The sequence below is a fragment of the Staurois parvus genome, unplaced genomic scaffold (assembly GCF_062004578.1).
Source record: "Staurois parvus isolate SC_StPar_1 unplaced genomic scaffold, SC_StPar_1.0 ptg000018l, whole genome shotgun sequence".
Taxonomy (NCBI): Eukaryota; Metazoa; Chordata; class Amphibia; order Anura; family Ranidae; genus Staurois; species Staurois parvus.
In genome coordinates, this window is record NW_028317814.1 from 14,295,702 (window position 1) to 14,315,282 (window position 19,581).

At 42.0% G+C, this 19,581-nt stretch overlaps 1 protein-coding gene across 1 annotated transcript; it reads right to left on the minus strand.

Annotated features, from left to right (window-relative positions):
- Positions 1-440: 440 nt before the first annotated feature.
- On the minus strand, positions 441-18,623 carry LOC149473111 (structure-specific endonuclease subunit EME2-like). The gene is made up of 8 exons (XM_089684001.1): positions 18,602-18,623; positions 17,689-17,825; positions 12,313-12,404; positions 8,654-8,758; positions 6,475-6,577; positions 4,596-4,711; positions 2,799-2,988; positions 441-671 (listed from the first exon to the last, which is right to left on the minus strand). Exons 1-8 carry the CDS (start codon positions 18,621-18,623, stop codon positions 441-443), a joined length of 996 nt encoding a protein of 331 aa, XP_089540127.1.
- Between the last annotated feature and the right edge of the window lie 958 nt (positions 18,624-19,581).

Consider the following 19,581-nt stretch of genomic DNA (forward strand, 5'->3'; position numbering starts at 1 on the left):
GCCCTCAGACCTTAGTGGTCTATAGTGGAAACATCGATTGGGGCAATAGAATTGATGTTTACTAGTTTCATGTAACGTGTTCCCTGTTTTCTATTGTCTTCAAAAGCACACCCCCAGCCCAAAATGTGGCACGTCTACACTCTCTAGCCCTCATTTTCATCTATTAAAGTCTGAAGTCTCCGACAGTCCACTCAAGCATTTTATATATTGAACAGTATGTGCGGTCCTTTGGTGATGTCAGGGGCCACATTTGATGCCCCCTTTATCTCATACGTTGACAACCACTGATCTAAAGTGACTATAGATCTTTCCATAGGGTGCGAATGAGCCAGTCATTAAAACACACAGGCACATTTTCCTTACTGCAATGATTGGAAACATATTTTTATTATAAATACTTTACTGCCAAATAACAGTACAAAAGCACCAGTGATTATGTACTAGGAATTTAAGTCCAATACCAGTTCTGGATTGGTTGAGGTCATGAACAGCCAGATGCGTCGTGACAAATCAGGACCAATGCGCCTCTCTCTTGTCTGGTCTTGGTCATTAGACTGTGTGACATCTTCATCTGGATACTCCATATCGTCTGTGGCACCTCCAGCACGTGGTACCCTCAGGTTACTGAGGAGAGATAGTCTCTCTTTATCAGTATTACATGCCACGTATGCCTGGATAGAGAGAAAAGATACAGAATTTACTTTCTTTGAATAACATCAGCTTTATACACCGACTACTAGAATTAATACGGAACAGATGAAATGCGTACATGTGAGCTTATTTACCTGCTAAAGGATTTGTGTTTCTGTCCATCCGGTCTTACCATTTACACAGCTCTGCCTCACAGCACATCCCTGCCTGGAAGGGGAGGGGACTTGATTTGTTTCTGCTGTGGATTCATTTTTACTTACAGATCTATTTTCCACCCCACCCTGTGTCAGGGCAATGAAAGGAGAAGCAGCACACTGCGCTCATCCCTTCATCACTGCTCTTTTATCAGCATGCTCCTTTTGCACTGCAGCAACACCTGGCTGATTGTGCTTCCTCCTTTCTGAGCTCTGCTGTACAGGGGAATGCAGGCTGATACCAAGCCAAACATGGTGCTTACACTGCTGACACTGAAAAAAATACATTAATATGATGTAATAATGATTACAGAACAGCATCAATGTATGTTTCTATTAAACTAGTAAGGTAAAGTCTAAGAAATACTTGAAGCACTTACCTTTTAATACCTTCCAGACTAATATGGTAAAGTCTAAGAAATACTTGAAGCACTTACCTTTTAATACCTTCCAGACTAATATGGTAAAGTCTAAGAAATACTTGAAGCACTTACCTTTTAATACCTTCCAGACTAGTATGGTAAAGTCTAAGAAATACTTGAAGCACTTTCCTTTTAATATTTTCCAGATCCACCAGAGATCCCCATATTCTGGGGTGCTCGAATATGCAAATATTGCCTTAAAAGAGTAATGGTGAGGGTTGACACCCCCTCCCCCTCTCCTGGCTCCTGTGCCTCCCTATTGGCCACTGAGCTTACCTGTCAGTGGGGAATAGTAGATGAGAGGGGCTTTGGGAAAGATTGTAAAATTTCAAAACCATCTTATACAAGCAATTAAAAAACAAGGTCTATTTTTATATATACTGTACATCAGCTTGATGTAACTAAGTAAATGTCTTACTTCCAGTCAATTTCAGATATGTGCTTTTCTACGGCATGCCTTAGAACAGTGGTCTCCAAACTGTGGCCAGGGGACCAGATGCGGCCCTTTACTTGCTTTTATCTGGCCCTTGGGGAACTATTTCATCCAATGATACCAACAATGGGGCATAATTACCCTCACTGACACCAATGATGGGGCACTATTCCTGCCAATGACACCAAGGATGGGACACAATTTCTCCCAATGACACTAACAATAGGGCCATATGACATTAATGATGGGGTACAATTCATCTCAATGACACCAACGATGAGGCACAATTCCTCCCAATGACACCAAAGATGGGACAGAATTTATCTCACTGATACCAATGATGAGGCAAATTTCCTCCCAATGACACCAAAGATGGCGTCAATGACTTTTCCCCACTAACATCAGGGACTTTTTTTACTCCTAATCCAGCCCCCAGAAAGTCTAAAGGACATTACCCCTTGGCACCGGCGCCTCCTGGCCCTTTAAGGGTTTCAGAAGTCGGGAGGCGGGGCAGGGTTTAGCGTCATGTGACCGCCGTGACACACTGTCACATGATCGGGAAAGGTCGCGATCGAAAGAGGAGATTGGGACCTTTCCATGAGTACTGGACATGTGTGCTGGGAGTGCGCAGGCGTGTGCTCTCAGCACATATGTTTTTTTAATAGAACGCAAATGTGCGGCCGCTCAGCGTCTAGGCCCAGACACCGGGAGGCCGCACATTTGCATGTGTCAAGAGGTTAAACTGGCCCTTTGTTTGGAAAGTTTGGAGACCCTGCCTTAGAAGATGGTCCATTGTTTTGATAGGAGTGACCAATGATCCCTATGGCTATACACTCCTCTGTCTAATATCTGCAGATGCTCAAGCTTTCCCTTTAGTGTGAAAAATAGTGGGGGAGATTTGCTAAAACTGGTGCACACAGAATCTGGTGCAGTTGTGCATGGTAGCCAATCAGCTTCTAGGTTTTATTGTCAAAGGATAACTGAACAAGCTGAAGATTGAAGCTGATTGGTTACTATGCACAGCTGCACCAGCTTTAGTAAATCTCCCCCATTGCATGTGGATCCTGGGCAGAAAACACATTACACAAAGACACTGACCTGCATAAGGAGTTGTGGAGAAGGATAGGCCTCTGTTATAGTTGCAGCCATTGCTGGACTGACTCTATTAAACTGCTGAATCTGTCTCTTCCAGGCCAATGGTAAGCCAGTGAGCGATCCTTTGGGTCCCCACCCTCGCCAGGTGCCTGCTGAGGTGCAGAAGGAGTAGCTCTGAGCCTCCCAGTGCAACCTGCAGACAGAGAGAGAACGTTGTTTACCACGGTCCACCTTGCTGCACCATCACTTATAGGTCATCTGACCTCAATGTTTGCTGCAAAGAAAAGAAAAATTTGGGGCATGCATGCGTGTGCCCACTGCTGACCCCCACTGAGACTGGACACTGTGCAATTTTGTCAGCAGGTTTCATCCAATGATTTATGGCTGACACCTGCTGATTGGCTGTATCCATTCACAGCACACAGCCCTGTGTTTACAAACACACAGGACTCTGTACACAGAACAGCGATCTGTCTGTTTCTTCTCCCTGAAAAGCAGGGAAAAAAAACAGCCAGATCTCTTGGGCCCCTTTCACATAGACGTTCTGATCGGGTCCATCTGCCCGTTTTTCAGGTGGACCCATTGAAACCTCTATTCTCCTCTATGGAGCGGCGGGTGTAAATGGACATGTGTCTGTTTACACCCAACGACATCCAATCCGATTTGATCCGTCGAAAAGAGATGGATGGGGATCCATTCCCCTTCTGTCCACCGGATCGGATGGGATGGCAGTTGGATGGAAACACACAGGCGGTTGTTTTCCATTCGACCGCTCATAGAAGACAGTTGATCCGCTGACTGGTCCACCCCGTCTGAAAGGGGCCTTAGTAAAAGCAGCACATATTACACATACAACACTTGTTAGGCACACAGTTAACCCCTTGACTGCCCCTTGATGTGAACCCTTTCCAAGCCAGTGTAATTAGTACAGGGACAGTGTAAAGTATTATATCTGATCACTGTATTAGTGATGTCAGTGTCATTTAATTTACCTCCCAGTGACGGTCTGTTAGCACTAGATTGCCCACCACACTATCACAGTCCAACTGTAAGTCACTGATCACCAGCACAGCGTTAAAGCTGCGTAAATTCCAGTATATATACACCATAGTTTTTAGATGCTATAACTTTCAAACAAACCAATTATTATACACTTAGTGGGATTTTTCCTTTACCAAAGACATGTAGCAGCATTTTGGCCTAAATTTATGAAGAAATTAGATTTTTTACATTTCTTTATTTTTTATAACAGAAAGTAGAAAATATTGTGTTTTATTTCCCCAAACTTTTTTGGGGTTTTTTTTTGTTTATATAATAAAAAATAACACCAAAAGAAGACTCAAATTTCACTTGGGTACAGTGTTGTATGACTGAGCAATTGCCAGTTAAAGTAGCACAGTGGTGAATATAAAAAAAATTCCCTGGTCATGAAGGGGGTAAAACCTTCGAGAGGTCAAATGATTAAACAGAGGCTAAGAAAATAGCTTCCTTGGCTGTAAAGGGCAAGAGGGTTTAGCTCTGCTCTAAGTGTATGTTATTTCAAGATGTTGCAGTTTGGTTATTGGCGTACACCTAAAACGGAAATAATTTAGTAGGCATTCAGTGGATTCAAAATAGACAATTCATTTTAAATGTAAATTCTTTTTCCTTTATACCACCTGAAAATGCTGATTTGCTGAAAAACAGAAATCTAAATAATCCATTAAAGCAGGGCAATGATTATAAGGCTGCTCATGTCACTTGTATAACCTTTCACTCACAAGGAATTTACATTGTCCAGTCACTTTTTTGTGAACTCACCGGAACGGGCGCTGAGCTATACTCTTGGTCACAGCACACACATGTTGCCCCAGTTCTCTCCATGTATCCAAGAATAAGACTTCGGTCTCATGGTACAGCTGTAGAAAGATAAGTGCCTACCTCCACAGAGGAGGATAACAGTTATCAAAGAAGGTGACATCACAGAGAAAACTTTATTAGAATATACATAATGCTTTCACATTAAAATTTAGATTTGACAGCATGCCTAACAGTGATAATAAACTAGAGAAAAATCAGAGTTAAAGGGCAACTCCATCTTTTTGCACCATGTTACGCCCATATTTAGGTGCTGCCCCAATCTAAAAGGATCTTGTAAAGAGATGCAAAGGTCGCTCCTTTTCTTACAAAATAATTTTACATTCATGACTACAAAAAGTAAAAAAAAAAACAAAAGAAAAAAAAACACCTAAGCCGGGGCCACTGATGCAGAGAAGGTCTGAGATTCTTATTACAGCTCTGAAACTGATCAGAAAGAGGGCTGATCTTGCCACTTGGCAGTCAGTTTACAAAAAGTTTTGACAATAACTCAGTTTCTACTGTAAATTACACAGGAAGGTTAAATAAAGTGACAAATCTTTAGTAAATTCTCCCCAGAAGCTAGTTTGAAAAATATATTATGGCTTCAACATAAAAGCCTCATTGCTCACTGGGTGTTTAGCCCCCCGTGCCTGAAATCCTGGCATTTTGGTGCAAATGAAAAGTTCACCATCCAGCCCCACTGCTGACAGTCTGAAAAAATCTATGAGAGGCTGAAAGCTGCTGCGGATGGATGGGACTGGATGGTGCGCAGAGTGGTACTAACATTTAGGGCAGTATGTTCCCAGGAACGATTACCCAGAATACATGCAGTGTGCACTCCCAGCATTCATCCTTGGCCACATACTGCCCAGGGGCGGACTGACCATTTGGAAACTCGGGCACTGCCCGAGGGCCCGGGGTCAGTAGGGGGCCCCATGAGATGCCCCTGGTACCTTTTTCATAGGCTTTTTTGAGTTTGGACAAGGACACAGGGGCCCCATAATCCCCTATTGCCCGGGGGCCCCATGAGTTGTCAGTCCACCCCTGATACTGCCACAAACATTAGGAACACTCAGTGCAACATCCAGGCCTGTCCAGCCGCAGCAGCTTTCAGCCTCTCATAGAGTTTTACAAGTTGCCGACAGTGAGGCTGGATGGTGCAACCTTTGCCTTCCGCCCGCATCAAGATGCTGGGATCTCATGCTTCGTTGCTAAATGTCTAGTGTGCATGGGACCTGAGGTGTCTGGAACATGTAAACTTAAAGTGGAACTAAATGTAAAATAGAAACATTTGTGAACAGGCAGTCTTTTTATTGCAGAAAAAAAATGCAATGTTACACTTTCCTGCCTATTTGCAGTCCTCTGTAGAATGTACACTGAACTGCACAAACTGGCAAACTCCCAGCGTGCCCGGATGACTGCACTCCTGCACATGTATGGGAGTGATGTCATCCCACATCAGCCAATCAAAACAAACAAAAACCAGGGTCCAAAAGAACCCAGGGAGAAGAGAACAGCGCCGAGCAGGGACTTTATGGGTGTCAGATTGTTGGAACTAGAACTAAGGTAAGTACGTGTGCCTTTAGTTCCACTTTAAGACAGAAATGTATTGCATAAGCTCACTGGGCCACATAGTCCCCCCCCCCCTTTAGGACACAATGCAGCAAAGTAAAAGAACTATGTAGCAAAACAAAATTCATTTTAGGCTCTTGCTTAAAACAAAAAATTGTATTCAAAATTTAGTTTCCAAAACTAATCCTAGAAGATGATACTAAAGAAGATGATGTATGGAGAAGTCTTTAACCGAGGACTGGTATTTAAATGTAGATTAGCTACCAACCTCATCTATATGTCGCCTGGTCACTTGGCTTTCTGGCTGTTCATCATAGCAAAGGCTTGGCTCTAGAGAGTGTCTCTCCATCTTACGCGACAGTCTTTGACATCTGGTGGTCAAAAAAACATTTACTATTAAAGCTCAGTCAGTTCACTTATACCATCTCAGTGTTTTCCGTCTTCAAGCATAAAAAGAGAACCCCAAATAAATAAATAAAAAAGTGAGTGCTTTCAACGTCAGCAGCTATGCACTAAAGGTAACCAAATAAAACTTCAGTCAAAACAGTAAGTAAAGTGCAGCGCTATAAATAATTAAATAAATGATAATAATGTCCGTATAAAATGAATATTCTTATGGTGACAATCCGTGTGTAGAGTGCCCACTATGGCGGTACTTCAGTGCTTGTGTTTTTAAAAGTGGGGTAAGAATACGCACTCACCAGATGTGTAAAGAAATTACGCATTTAAATCAATCATCAGAGGTCCCCTTTAAGGAAGCGGATTAAGCCATGTATAGAGATATCCTCCCTCTGTATGGGTGGTATGTCAGGCACTTCTGGGTGGTATATGGATCCAGTAAACCAGAGGTCCCTTTAAGGGATGAGTGGGTGTAGCAACCTGTGTAGCAGGAACTCCCTCCTCTGTGTAATAAGGTAGATCTTGATTCAGGGGTGAGCTCTAGGAAATCAATGACTCCACTTCATTAAAGGGGACCTCCGATCATTGATCTATATGCGTAATTTATTTACGCATCTGGTGAGTGCGTATTCTTACCCCACTTTTAAAAGCACAAGCACTGAAGTACCGCCATAGTGGGTACTCTACACACGGATTGTCACCATAAGAATATTCATTTATACGGACATTATTATAATTTATTTACTTATTTATAGTGCTGCACTTTACTTACTATAAAAAGAGAACCCACCTCTTTGTTACGTTAGCTTTTGGAACCAGAAGTCTGGTGTTGTTAGTGCACGGTTTTTAGCAAAAAACTGAGGACTTGGGGTAAATAATGCAGGTGCCTGTGAACTACACCCACTATGCACTGATTACACTTGCAATGCTCTGCAGGACTGAATGCATATATTTAAAAGAGAAGCATTGCCAATCGTCTCCTATGGATCATAGGTGTGCAGCTTGTTCTGCACTCCTGTGATCCATTTTCTGACCTCACAGAGCCAGTCCAGGCTCCGAAAGATCCTAACCACATGGTTGGAATCCACCCAGAATCCTGGACCGGCAACTGACTCAGCTTCTCAGCAATCCACTGATATCCTGAGCCAGCCACTCCCACCCCCGCCTATCACTCCAGTGAGTGCTGGAGGGGCAGAGCAGAGAGCCAGTCACTGACAATCACTGCTCCCTTCTCAGAGTGGAGGGGAGAACTGAGCGATCAGCAGTGTCTGATCACTTAATTCTCAGTGGATAGCCGGTGGGGGACAGATGCAGCATCAGATTGATGCTGCATCAACCTAGGTGAGTAGAAGATTTTCTCTTTGTATAGCCCATACTTCTCTTTTAATAAATGCACATTTTTGATTTTATTAATGTGTGTGCAACCTCACCTTCAACACTTAACCTTTAAGCAGAAATCGGGGCAAAATGTTTTTTGAACCATTCAGTGGTGCTGTGCCCATACTGCACGGGCCATCTGCTCGTTTTTGTCTAGGGGTCATAAGAGTGAAAATATACTTACCGAATCAGATGATCCTCAGAGCGCAACACTGGTCCTTGCCGCTTCCCCCCCCCCCCGCATACTAGCGGTCTTGTCAATGGACTGTTCCTGACGTCATCATGCCAACAGACCGTCTCAGAGCCTGAGGATGGCAGGAACAGTCCACCGCTGGACTTGGGGGAGCGTGGTTTTCCGGAGGATCGGAGGACGGGATATATATAGCTTTTCCACTAAACCCCTGGACAAAACGAGCAGTTTTCCCATGCAGCGCACAGCCCCACTGCATGGGAAAGTAAAATTTTACATGGAGTTCTGCTTTAAATTTCAATCTGTAAACCAGACTTGCATCTTAAAATCAGACTGACTATTGAACACTGTAGCTTTGAACAGAAAGTTTTTTGGACAAAAAAATGTAAATAAAAATGTTTAACTTGAATCAGACTAATGGTATTATTTCAAAAGTGAAAGGTCCTCTTTAATGAAAGTTGCAGTCTGTAATCCAACTTACCTTCTATAATCATGTAGCCCCAAAAAAGCCAAGGTGATCTTCTTTCCAGAACACTTCCTATCTATTCCAAACACAGAGGTCGGAGTCATGGCGTTTTCAGGAGCCAGGAATGGAGAGGGATCAGCTACTTTAGATCTTACAAGGCTGTTATTAACTTTTTCACTGCTGGGCCCGATGTCCATTTTTTCACCTCACATACCCAGACCACTTTGGCAATGTTTTCACTGGTTATGATCGGCAGCTGCTGATTGTGGCCCTTCATGAATTAGGAGAGTCTCAGGTACCACTCTGCCATAAGTTCATGATCAGCGTAGTGGCTATTAGCTTATAGACTAAGGCAGTGGTCTCCAAACTGTGTCCCGGGGGCCAGATGCAGGCCTTTGCTTGTTTTTTCCAGCCCTTAGGGCACTATTTCTTCCACTGATACCAACCATACCTCCCCCCATCACTGATCCCAATGAAGGGACACAACTCCCTTTAATGACATCAACAATTGACACCAATGATGGAGCACAATTCCTCCCACTGACACCAAAAATGGGGCATTGCGTTTTCCCACTCATGTTAGGACCTTTCTACTCCCAAGGGCCACAATCCGGCTCCCCAAAAGTCTGAAGCACAGTAATGGCTCTTTGTTTAGGAAGTTTGGAGACCCTTGGCTTAAGGGAATGCAACTGCAAAAAGGATTACTGACATGGCCTACTGCAAGCAGTTCTGCCCTTACGTCAGTGCCAGTGAAAGGATTAAACACAACCTCCACCCCGATCATGCCATGCTTTTAATACCAATGAAAGCGGATCTATCATTACAAATTAGAAAGCACATGAATCAATATGGGAACATTTTACCATGACATTCTTTTGAGTAAAAAAAGTACCTTTTTGTTGTTATTAAAAAAAATGGCTGCTCAGGTGATCTAAAGCCTGAGTGGAAGAAAATGTGGGTTCAGTTCGCATCACTCCCTTGTTTTCCCCTTTGTTCTATCTGTATACTTCATATCTTTTCTATATCCATCTACAGTACATGCCTTTTCTTACATATTCCTTTGTAATTAAACTACTTCCACGTATAATCTCCCAAAATGAAAACAACTGAAATATACATAGACATTTAGCAACATTTTACTACTTCAAGTCTCTCTAAGGTAAGATTCACACTACTGTTGGCTGTGAACAAAATTGTGCGCTTTCCTGACGCAAAACATCCTGTACAACAAACACTTTACTCCTGCGCTAGGAAAGGACTCAGTAGACCTAATAAGAATGTTCTGGAATTTTCTGGAATATGCACTGCTTGCTGCCCTCAACAGACCGGGGTGGTCCGAATACACTGGATACAAATGGAGAAACAGAAAAAGGGCGCACCGACCTAGTGCATTATCGTTTAAAATAATGTATTAAAGAAACAAAAATAGGTATCATACTCACAATGGACATAATAACACAGGTATGTCAAACTGAACAAGGTGTATGATCCAAACAACATCTGAGTCCATACGATGGAACCCTGGATGACCAACTGGCTAACGCGTTTCGAGGACACAACCTCTTCTTCAGAGCCAACACTACAGGAGTCTGTACTTCTCTTTATATAAGTTACTAAATGGTAACAAAAGGGCTGTCCTTTGGCAGACACGTGGCAGTGCCAATATTTCTGAATTAATTAATTATTATTATTAGTAGTAGTAGTATTTATCAACTCCTAATGGCACTCCCATGCGTCTGTTTTCACACATACTGAAATGCAGGGTACGTTTTGATGCGGCATAATTTTTAACAGGGGTCAGGGGCTTCTTTACCATGATTCCTACATGTAGGGAAGCCCACTGAAATTAATAAACTGATCCACACATAACTCACAGGAACTTGATAAAAACGCAGTTAAACGCACAGATGTAAACTGAGCCTTAAGGCGGAGCTCCTCCCAAAAGGTGAAGTTCCGCTTTAAGGACTGCTCCCCCGCTCCCCATTAAGGACTGGCACCTTTGGGTGCCCAAATTTGACAGGTACCTGCTCCCATTTCCGGTCTGATTGCCTAGGCGATTGGAAACAGAAGTTGTCCTCCCTCCCTCTCTGTAGTCTTTAGGGACACGTGACAGGTCCCAGAAGACTACAGGACCATTCAGGAAGTGCAGCACTACTCGCGCATGTGCAGTGGGTACCCGGCTGTGAAGCCGCAAGCTATCACAGCTGGGTGCCCACACTGAAGATGCCGGCCTCCTGGAATACATGACGGCCTGCTGGCCTCCTGGAATCCAGGACGGCCGGTGAAACGGGCTGCGGGAGACACACCACAGGACCGAGGGACAGGTAAATGGCTGTTTTTTAAAAGTCAGCAGTTTTTGTAGCTAATGAGTTATTTTTTGACAAGTGAGTAGAACTCCACTTTAAAGTGTTACTAAACCCTGGACCCTGCATTAACTATATCTGGCCTCCCACAGTACATAGAACATGGAAATATAATTATTTTAGTAAATATAAACTGCTAAGTACCTTTTATTTTATCAGCGGGTAGAGCAGTCTTGAGACTTCTATCAATGTCCAGCAGAGTACTGGATAAAGATGGTAGGAGGAGTTTTCATTCTCCCGACTGACTTATGAGGCTGCATGACCCCGAAACCTCTGTCTGGACAGTGCTTATTGACCCTGTGCTGGATATATGCACTCTCCCAAGAAAATAAAAAAAGGTCTCTAGCAATACACACCAAACTGTGCATGTGCAGCTTGTCTCCAAGGCTCTGTTCTATCAGCAGATGGATTGGGGACAGCAGTAGAAGGGGAGGATCAGAGAAGTCTGGATCAAACATAATTTTTACACAGTGCAGAGGATTAACCCCTTAGGTTCCACAGTGAGTATAACAAGCATGATTTACTGCATATACAGACTGATTTTACTGTTGTGGGTTTAGTAACACTTTAAGCACAAAAAAATAAAAAATCTAGGACACATACTGTAAACCTTTTTTTACATCTATTATAATTGACCTCAGCAAATGCAATTATTGTACATATGGCACATGGATATTGAGCTATATGCCCCATGGGTCCCTATATTATTATTAGTATATTATTATACAGGATTTATATAGCGCCAACAGTTTGCTCAGCGTTTTACAATATAACGGGAGACAATACAGCAACAATACAAGAGGGATAGGAGGGCCTTGCTCCTTGGAGCTTACAATCTAAGAGGGAGGGGCTAGTGGTTCAAAAGTTAGTAACTGTGGGGGATGGACTGGTAGGAGGAGTAGAAGATTCCATTATTAGCTGAGGGCAGGATAGGCTTTCCTGAAGAGATAGGTTTTCAGAGATCACCTAAAAGTGAGCAGAGTAGGCGATATTCTGATAAATTGGGGTAGAGAGTTCCAGAGCATGGGGGAAGCTCTGGAGAAGTCCTGGAGATGAGCATGGGAGGAGGAGACAAGGGAGCTAGAGAGTAGAAGGTCGTGCAAGGAGCGGAGAGTACGGTTTGGATGATATTTGGAGACAAGATTGGTGATGTAATTTGGGGCAGAGTTATAAATGGCTTTATATGTTATTGTTAATGTTTTGAATTTTATCCGTTGGGCAATGGGAAGCCAGTGGAGGGATTGGCAGAGAGGGGTAGCAGATACAGAATATATATAAATCTGCATGTTCTTCACCTTTCCAAATTTTACCTGAATGTAATAGAAGACACTCTTGAGAAATTCTCTAGGCTCCACCAGAATCAGCATTTGCTCTTCTTTCCCTTTACATAGATCCAGACCATCCTGGAATATAAAAACAGCGATTGGAAAATCCAGAAATATTTTTGTGTTAGCTGAATGAAAAGAGTTCGGAACTTAATTTCTGTGTTTCTCGTGTGTAGAGCAGTCCATGGAAATGAACAGGCTGCCATTCATGCCACACATGGAAATGCACCTGCATTTGGTTGCATCTGCAGGTGTGAACCAAATCTAAGAGGAAGAGAGGACACCCCAAGATAGCAGCTCTCAATAGCTGGCATTATATCACCATTCTGAGTAAATATTTGTAGTAGGTCTTATGTGCACTCCTTATCCCCCCCCCCCCCCACACACACACACACACATACTTCTTTTTGCCTCATAACATATTATTATTACAGTGCTAGTGTTACTGTTTGTGTTCTTGTTGTATAATTTTGCTGTTGTTTTGGTAAAAATTCTCTTCTTTGGTCCCGGTAGAGTAACAATTTTCTTACTTAATCCCCCAATACCAGGGTGGATTTGATTTAAATCAAACTGATTTAAATTACGATTTAAATCACTAGTCAGTAAGGCTTGATTTAAATCAGAGTTTTCTACATAAAGACTAATTCTTGCTGGTATAACTTTAATATGCAAGTAGATGAAGATTTTTAGAATAACAACTTTTCATATTAGTTTTTTTATCCCCAGTTTAATAGGTTAATCATTCATATTTGGACAACTTTTCTGTTGTACTTAGGAAGGAGAAAAATAATCATTACCTTAATAATAACAATTTAAATAGATTTATTCAACTGAAACAATAACATTCCAGCATATGTTATTTGCTTAAACAAACATCCATGTTTATTTACTAATTTGGCTAAACAAAATATATATATTTTAAGAAACTTAGACTGTCAGCCCCTTCCTCCTCACACTTAGTTTCACTTTTTTCTTGTGCAGATCTATTCCACTCCAAACAATCAGAAAAATATTGTTTCTATTCTATTCACTGAACTTCTTGAAACTTAGCAGTGAAGGGGTTGATTCTGTATTCATAGGTTTGTAGAAGTTAGGATGAAGGTCTTTTTCTTAACTCTGTTCATGTTAAAACATTTTTGCTGTGAAGAAGAGGCATGTGATCTCCGCTGAGTCAAATTCAGTTTTGAGAACTGCAAAAGTAAACCAAGCATCTGTGATAATATCTTGTAGGCAGAGAAACTGCCCAATAATCTTACAAAAACCTCTGGAAGAGCAAGACATTGTGAATGGATTCATGGAATTTATTTACCCAAAAAATTAAACATATACAGCCTTATTCTACATAATTAAAAAACTAATCTTTATTTCATGATGGAATAACCTTTGGATGGTAATATATTTTCCTCAAAAAGCATTTTATTAAAAAAAAATCCGATTTAAATAAAAAAATCAGATTTTTTAAAAAAAGCATTGATTTTTATCCACCCTGCCCAATACTGATGATCTCATCCCTCTGATTCCCACCCTTGGAGGCTGCTCCCAGTGTTAGCCATGATAAGCTCAGAATACCTCTCTCAGTCTTAGTGCCCCCTGTGCAGGCTGATATCAAGTCAGAGGATTTTCAAAGTCCCCCCAAAAAATTAAAAGTCAGCAGCTACAAATACTGTAGCTACTGACTTTCATTATAAGGATATTTAGATATCCATGGATCAAGTGCCGCCCTCACCTGGGCTGGTTACTCACTGGTCTTTGGCAGCCCGGTGCAAGCATGTTTATTAATTGAAGTGCGCAGTGAGCCCTAACAGCTTCACAGCCAGCTACCTACTGCGCATGCACAAGTTGAGCTGCACTTTGTGAATGGTCTTGCAGCTTTCTGGGACTTGTGATGTGTCCCAAAATGTTGCGGGTTAAGAGGGGGGTGGGGGTGAAGTTTCTCTTGGATCGCCTGGGCGAAGTTTCACTCGGATTGCCTAAGCGATCCAAGTGGAAGTGGGAGCAGATACCTGTCAAAACTAGATACCCGCTCGACCCCCCCCCCCAGTATGACCGTAACGTAACAACGTATGACCAAACATGTTGGGGGGTGAGTTGGCGGCAAAAAAAAAGAACTCCCTCTTTTGTGTGAAATTCCACTTTAACACTGTATGCTAGTTTTATGATACATTGATTATAGTTTACTGAATACTTACCAGATTACATGATGACATTATATACATGCTTAGCATTTGGCATTCAGGTTTAAAAAATGTATTCTGCATATAGGTAAAAGGAATTACAGAAAACAGTGTGTGAGAATTACATTGTGTGCAGTGGCTTGCTGTTTGTGCACAAAGGTGGTGCCATAAAAAGAATACAATGGAAACCTTTTCTCATAAAATATGAATTATTAGAATGTATTATTCTCTTTTTAACATAATAACATAAAGGAAACCAGTACTGACACAGCCTGGATGCCTTCATTACTGACCTTCCCCTGAAAATGTTTGTTGTTTGGCTATTTTTGGCATCAATAAATTCAGAGCTTCCAACTAGAGATGAGCGAATTATTCAAAAATTCAATTCGGCTGATTCGCCGAATTTGCGGGAGAAATTTGATTCAATGCAAATTTATTCGCTGCGAATTTAACTTATTAAAAGGGTTTCTAGGCTTCAGAGAGCCTTTATATTAGTGCAGAACACTGTACCTTTAATTTAAATGCCCTTGGAGTCTGCTGGGGAAGAGAAATAATACTGTCAGTCAGTATGACATGCAGATGAGTGCCGTCGATCTTAGAATCACCGCACACTTCACTCATTTGGGCAGTCACGGGGCACAACGAAGAAGAAGAAGAAGAAGAATGAAAAGAAGAATGAGAAGAATGAAAAGAAGAAGAAGAAGAATGAAAAGAAGAATGAAAAGAAGAAGAAGAAGAATGAAAAGAAGAAGAAGAAGAATGAAAAGAAGAATGAAAAGAAGAAGAAGAAGAATGAAAAGAAGAAGAAGAAGAATGAAAAGAAGAATGAAAAGAAGAAGAAGAAGAATGAAAAGAAGAAGAAGAAGAATGAAAAGAAGAAGAAGAAGAATGAAAAGAAGAATGAAAAGAAGAATGAGAAGAATGAAAAGAAGAAGAAGAAGAATGAAAAGAAGAAGAATGAAAAGAAGAAGAAGAATGAAAAGAAGAATGAAAAGAAGAATGAGAAGAATGAAAAGAAGAATGAAAAGAAGAAGAATGAAAAGAAGAATGAGAAGAAGAATGAAAAGAAGAATGAAAAGAAGAATGAGAAGAATGAAAAGAAGAATGAAAAGAAGAAGTATTCCAGTACAGCAAAAAGTGTATCTGCAGAGAGCTCCGCTATTTCTGACAGTTCTCTGACAGTTCCTTCACATTTACAGCGGTTGAAACATTGTATCTGTTTCCGAATAAAAACATCTGTATCCTAAATGGAAACAAATAGATACAATGTTTCAACCGCTGTAAATGTGAAGGAACTGTCAGAGAACTGTCAGAAATAGTGGAGCTCTCTGCAGGGACACTTTTTGCCGGCTGATCGGGAAAAATTCGATTCGTGCATCCGAAGTTGGCTAATATTCGGATTCGGCACGAATCGAATTTTTCCTGAAATTCGAAACGAATTCCACTTCGCCTGGTTCGATTCGCTCATCTCTATTTCCAACCTAGGGCAAGAATTTAGCTAATGAACCCAGAGAAAAATCAGAACGGCTCATCTAATCTGAGTTATTGACTCAAAGTACTGAAAGCCTTTGGGTTAGCATAATAGTCCAGCAACTAGAATTTCCAAAAGAGACTTTAGTACTGACAGCTCCTATTTGCTCTTACCAATTGTTCAGTGTCTGCCACCCCTCTCTGCCAATCCCTCCACTGGCCTCCATTCAGTGTCCTCCACCCCTCTCTGCCAATCCCTCTACTGGCCTCCATTCAGTGTCCTCCACCCCTCTCTGCCAATCCCTCCACTGGCTTCCATTCAGTGTCCTCCACCCCTCTCTGCCAATCCCTCCACTGGCTTCCATTCAGTGTACTCCACCCCTCTCTGCCAATCCCTCCACTGGCATCCATTCAGTGTTCTCCATCCCTCTCTGCCAATCCCTCCACTGGCTTCCATTCAGTGTTCTCCACCCCTCTCTGCCAATCCCTCCACTGGCTTCCATTCAGTGTCCTCCACCCCTCTCTGCCAATCCCTCCACTGACTTCCATTCAGTGTCCTCCACCGCTCTCTGCCAATCCCTCCACTGGCCCCCATTCAGTGTCCTCCACCCCTCTCTGCCAATCCCTCCACTGGCTTCCATTCAGTGTCCTGCACCCCTCTCTGCCAATCCCTCCACTGGCTTCCATTCAGTGTCCTCCACCCCTCTCTGACAATCCCTCTACTGGCTTCCATTCAGTGTCCTCCACCCCTCTCTGACAATACCTCCACTGGCTTCCGCTTACTCAACTAATTAAATTCAAGGTACTTACAACAACTTCTAAAGCTATCCACAACTCAGCCCCCAGCTACATCACTAACCTAGTCTCAAAATTCCAGTCTTCCAGTTCTTTTCCTTCCTCCCAAGACGTACTGCTCTCCAGCTCCTTTGTTACCTCCTCTTATTCTTGCCTTCAGTACTTTTCCAAAGGTACTCCCATCCTCTGAAACTCCCTTCCCCAATGTGTCCGACTATCTCCTACCCTGTCCACTTTTAGACAATCCCTAAAAACCTCATCTCTTAAGAGAGGCTTATCCTGCCCCCTCCTAGCAACGGTACATGTATTTTTCTCTATCAGCCCATCCCCCGCAGTTATTACTTTTTGTATCAATTGACCCTCCCTCTTAGATTGTAAGCTCTACTGAGCAGGGCCCTCTGATCCCTCCTGTATTAATTTGTATTGTAACTGTACTGTCATCCTTTGTGCAAACTGCTGGCGCTATATAAATCCTGCATAATAATAATAGTACAGATTTCCTCAAATAGGACTAACCCTCTCAGATGGATATTTTATTGCAGGTGACGTCTGGCAGACTGAGACTGCCCCAGGTTTCTTTCTTAGATCTTGATTGCTCTTACAGGGAGATCTTCCTGCTATAATCCATGACTGTTCCTGGCCACCTTTGCTCTGGCTATGTTTTCCGCAGTCTAGAATAAATATGAAAACCCAATAGAGAGAATGGGACATCTCATAATGGCCACATCAGTTGTGAAAACCTGTGATGCTCAACAAAGATCTCAATAAGAGAATCCCCAGGAGATATAAAGAACTAACAGGCATTTTATCTCAGCAGCACCTACAAAGAACTAAAATATCAGTTTGGAGTTGACTGATCCTTCCACTTTAAATATAAGCGGCTCTAATACAAAAACGTGTTGTCTGTTCCAATCACAACTTACTACACATGTCCAGTCAGCAGGCATCTCTCTTCTCCAGGTAATGCTCCATGGCACAGAGTGTGGCTCTAAGGAGTAAGTATACCCAGCTGAACTCAGAGCTTCCAGCATACCTTCTGACCCTGCATCTTGGAGAAGACCTGCGCAATAAGAGATCAATCAACAACGCAATGTAGACATATATGTGTGATTTGCAATGATGCAAAAAGTTGATCTGTAATGTTAGCAAGCACCAAAAGACAATTTATATAGTGCCAACTCTCAATGAGTCAAATTTGCTTGTAAACTCTACATGTAAGAACACAAGGCCTAACCTTGCAGATACCCTCTTCTGGTCCTCCAAAAAAGCTGCCAAACACTAATCTGAAATGGTAGCTTGCGCCAAAAGACTATATATATATATATATATATATATATATATATATATATAGCCAGTTCTCAATGTGCCCCATTTGTTTGTAAACCCTGCATGTAAGAACATAGAGGTGACCAAGAAGTCCTGGCTGGAGCAATTCGATGAGCCTTGCTACTGGAATATTACTAAGGTCAAAGTGGATTACAGAGCTGAGGTGAGGGAGAGTTCAGAAGATCATGACCGCCGTCCTGCAAAATTGAGAGGGTAGAAAATGGCGCTGACAATCTTAGCCAGAATACACACCATGGTATTTAAGCTCATCAGACTCTAAGGACTGATTCACACTTCATACTTTTGTACCATGCAATGTGGTGTGGGCCAATGCACTGTGTTTACTGTGTCAGTAATATTGCACTGACACCCACTGCAGGTCGCAAGGGCAGCGCATTCAGAATGCGGTGCACGAAACCCGCGCAGCATTCTAGTGTGAATCAGCCCTTAAGGATACTGCACACATGGACATGGTAGAGAAGACAGCACACTTGCTTGCCTGCCTCTTACGTCTTCTGCATGTTGTGTTCATTTTTGTGGGCTAGAAGCCAAGGTGGGGTCATGTGTAATATGGGGCTGTGGTGATGCCATGGGAACCTCATTTCATTTTTTTTTTCCCTCCTGGTGCATCAAGGGAGGGAGGCCTTGGGGTACTTTACAATGCCACGTCATCAGGGGGCTTGCTGAGGCTCTGGTTCTTGCAGCCAGCCCCCTGATGAAGTGAAACATGCATGCCATCATGAGGCCAGCTACAAGAACCCAAAATAGATAGTTCCCCCCTGATGTTGTAAGTAAATGAGATGGTGGAGCAAGACCTGGAATGCTGCAGTGGATCGGTGGTTTGACCCAGGACAACACTATATCAGCTGGATGTGTAAGTATGTATTTTGAAGGTAACCCTGCTAACAAGATAGGAGGGGAACAAAAATAGAACACAGGGATGGTAAAGGGTCATTGAGGTTGCTCTTTTAATAATACATAGAACCTTCCTAGATCTATTGCCATAATTTTCCCTACAGTTCTACATATCACTATTCTTATAGTAAATTATTTATTGTATGGTGACATAGGTTCAGATGTAACAAATACTCCAGTACAGGGTGGATTTGATTTAAATCAAACTGAGTTAAATCACAATTTAAATCACTAGTCAGTAAGGCTTGATTTAAATCCTAGTTTTCTACATAAAGACTGATTCTTGCTGGTATATCTTTAATATGCAAGTAGATGAAGATTTTTAGAATAACAACTTTTCATATTAGTTTTTTTATCCCCAGTTTAATAGGTTAATCATTCATATTTGGACAACTTTTCTGTTGTACTTAGGAAGGAGAAAAATAATCATTACCTTAATAATAACAATTTAAATAGATTTATTCAACTGAAACAATAACATTCCAGCATATGTGATTTCCTTAAACAAACATCCATGTTTGGTAACTAATTTGGCTAAACAAAATATATATATTTTAAGAAACTTAGACTGTCAG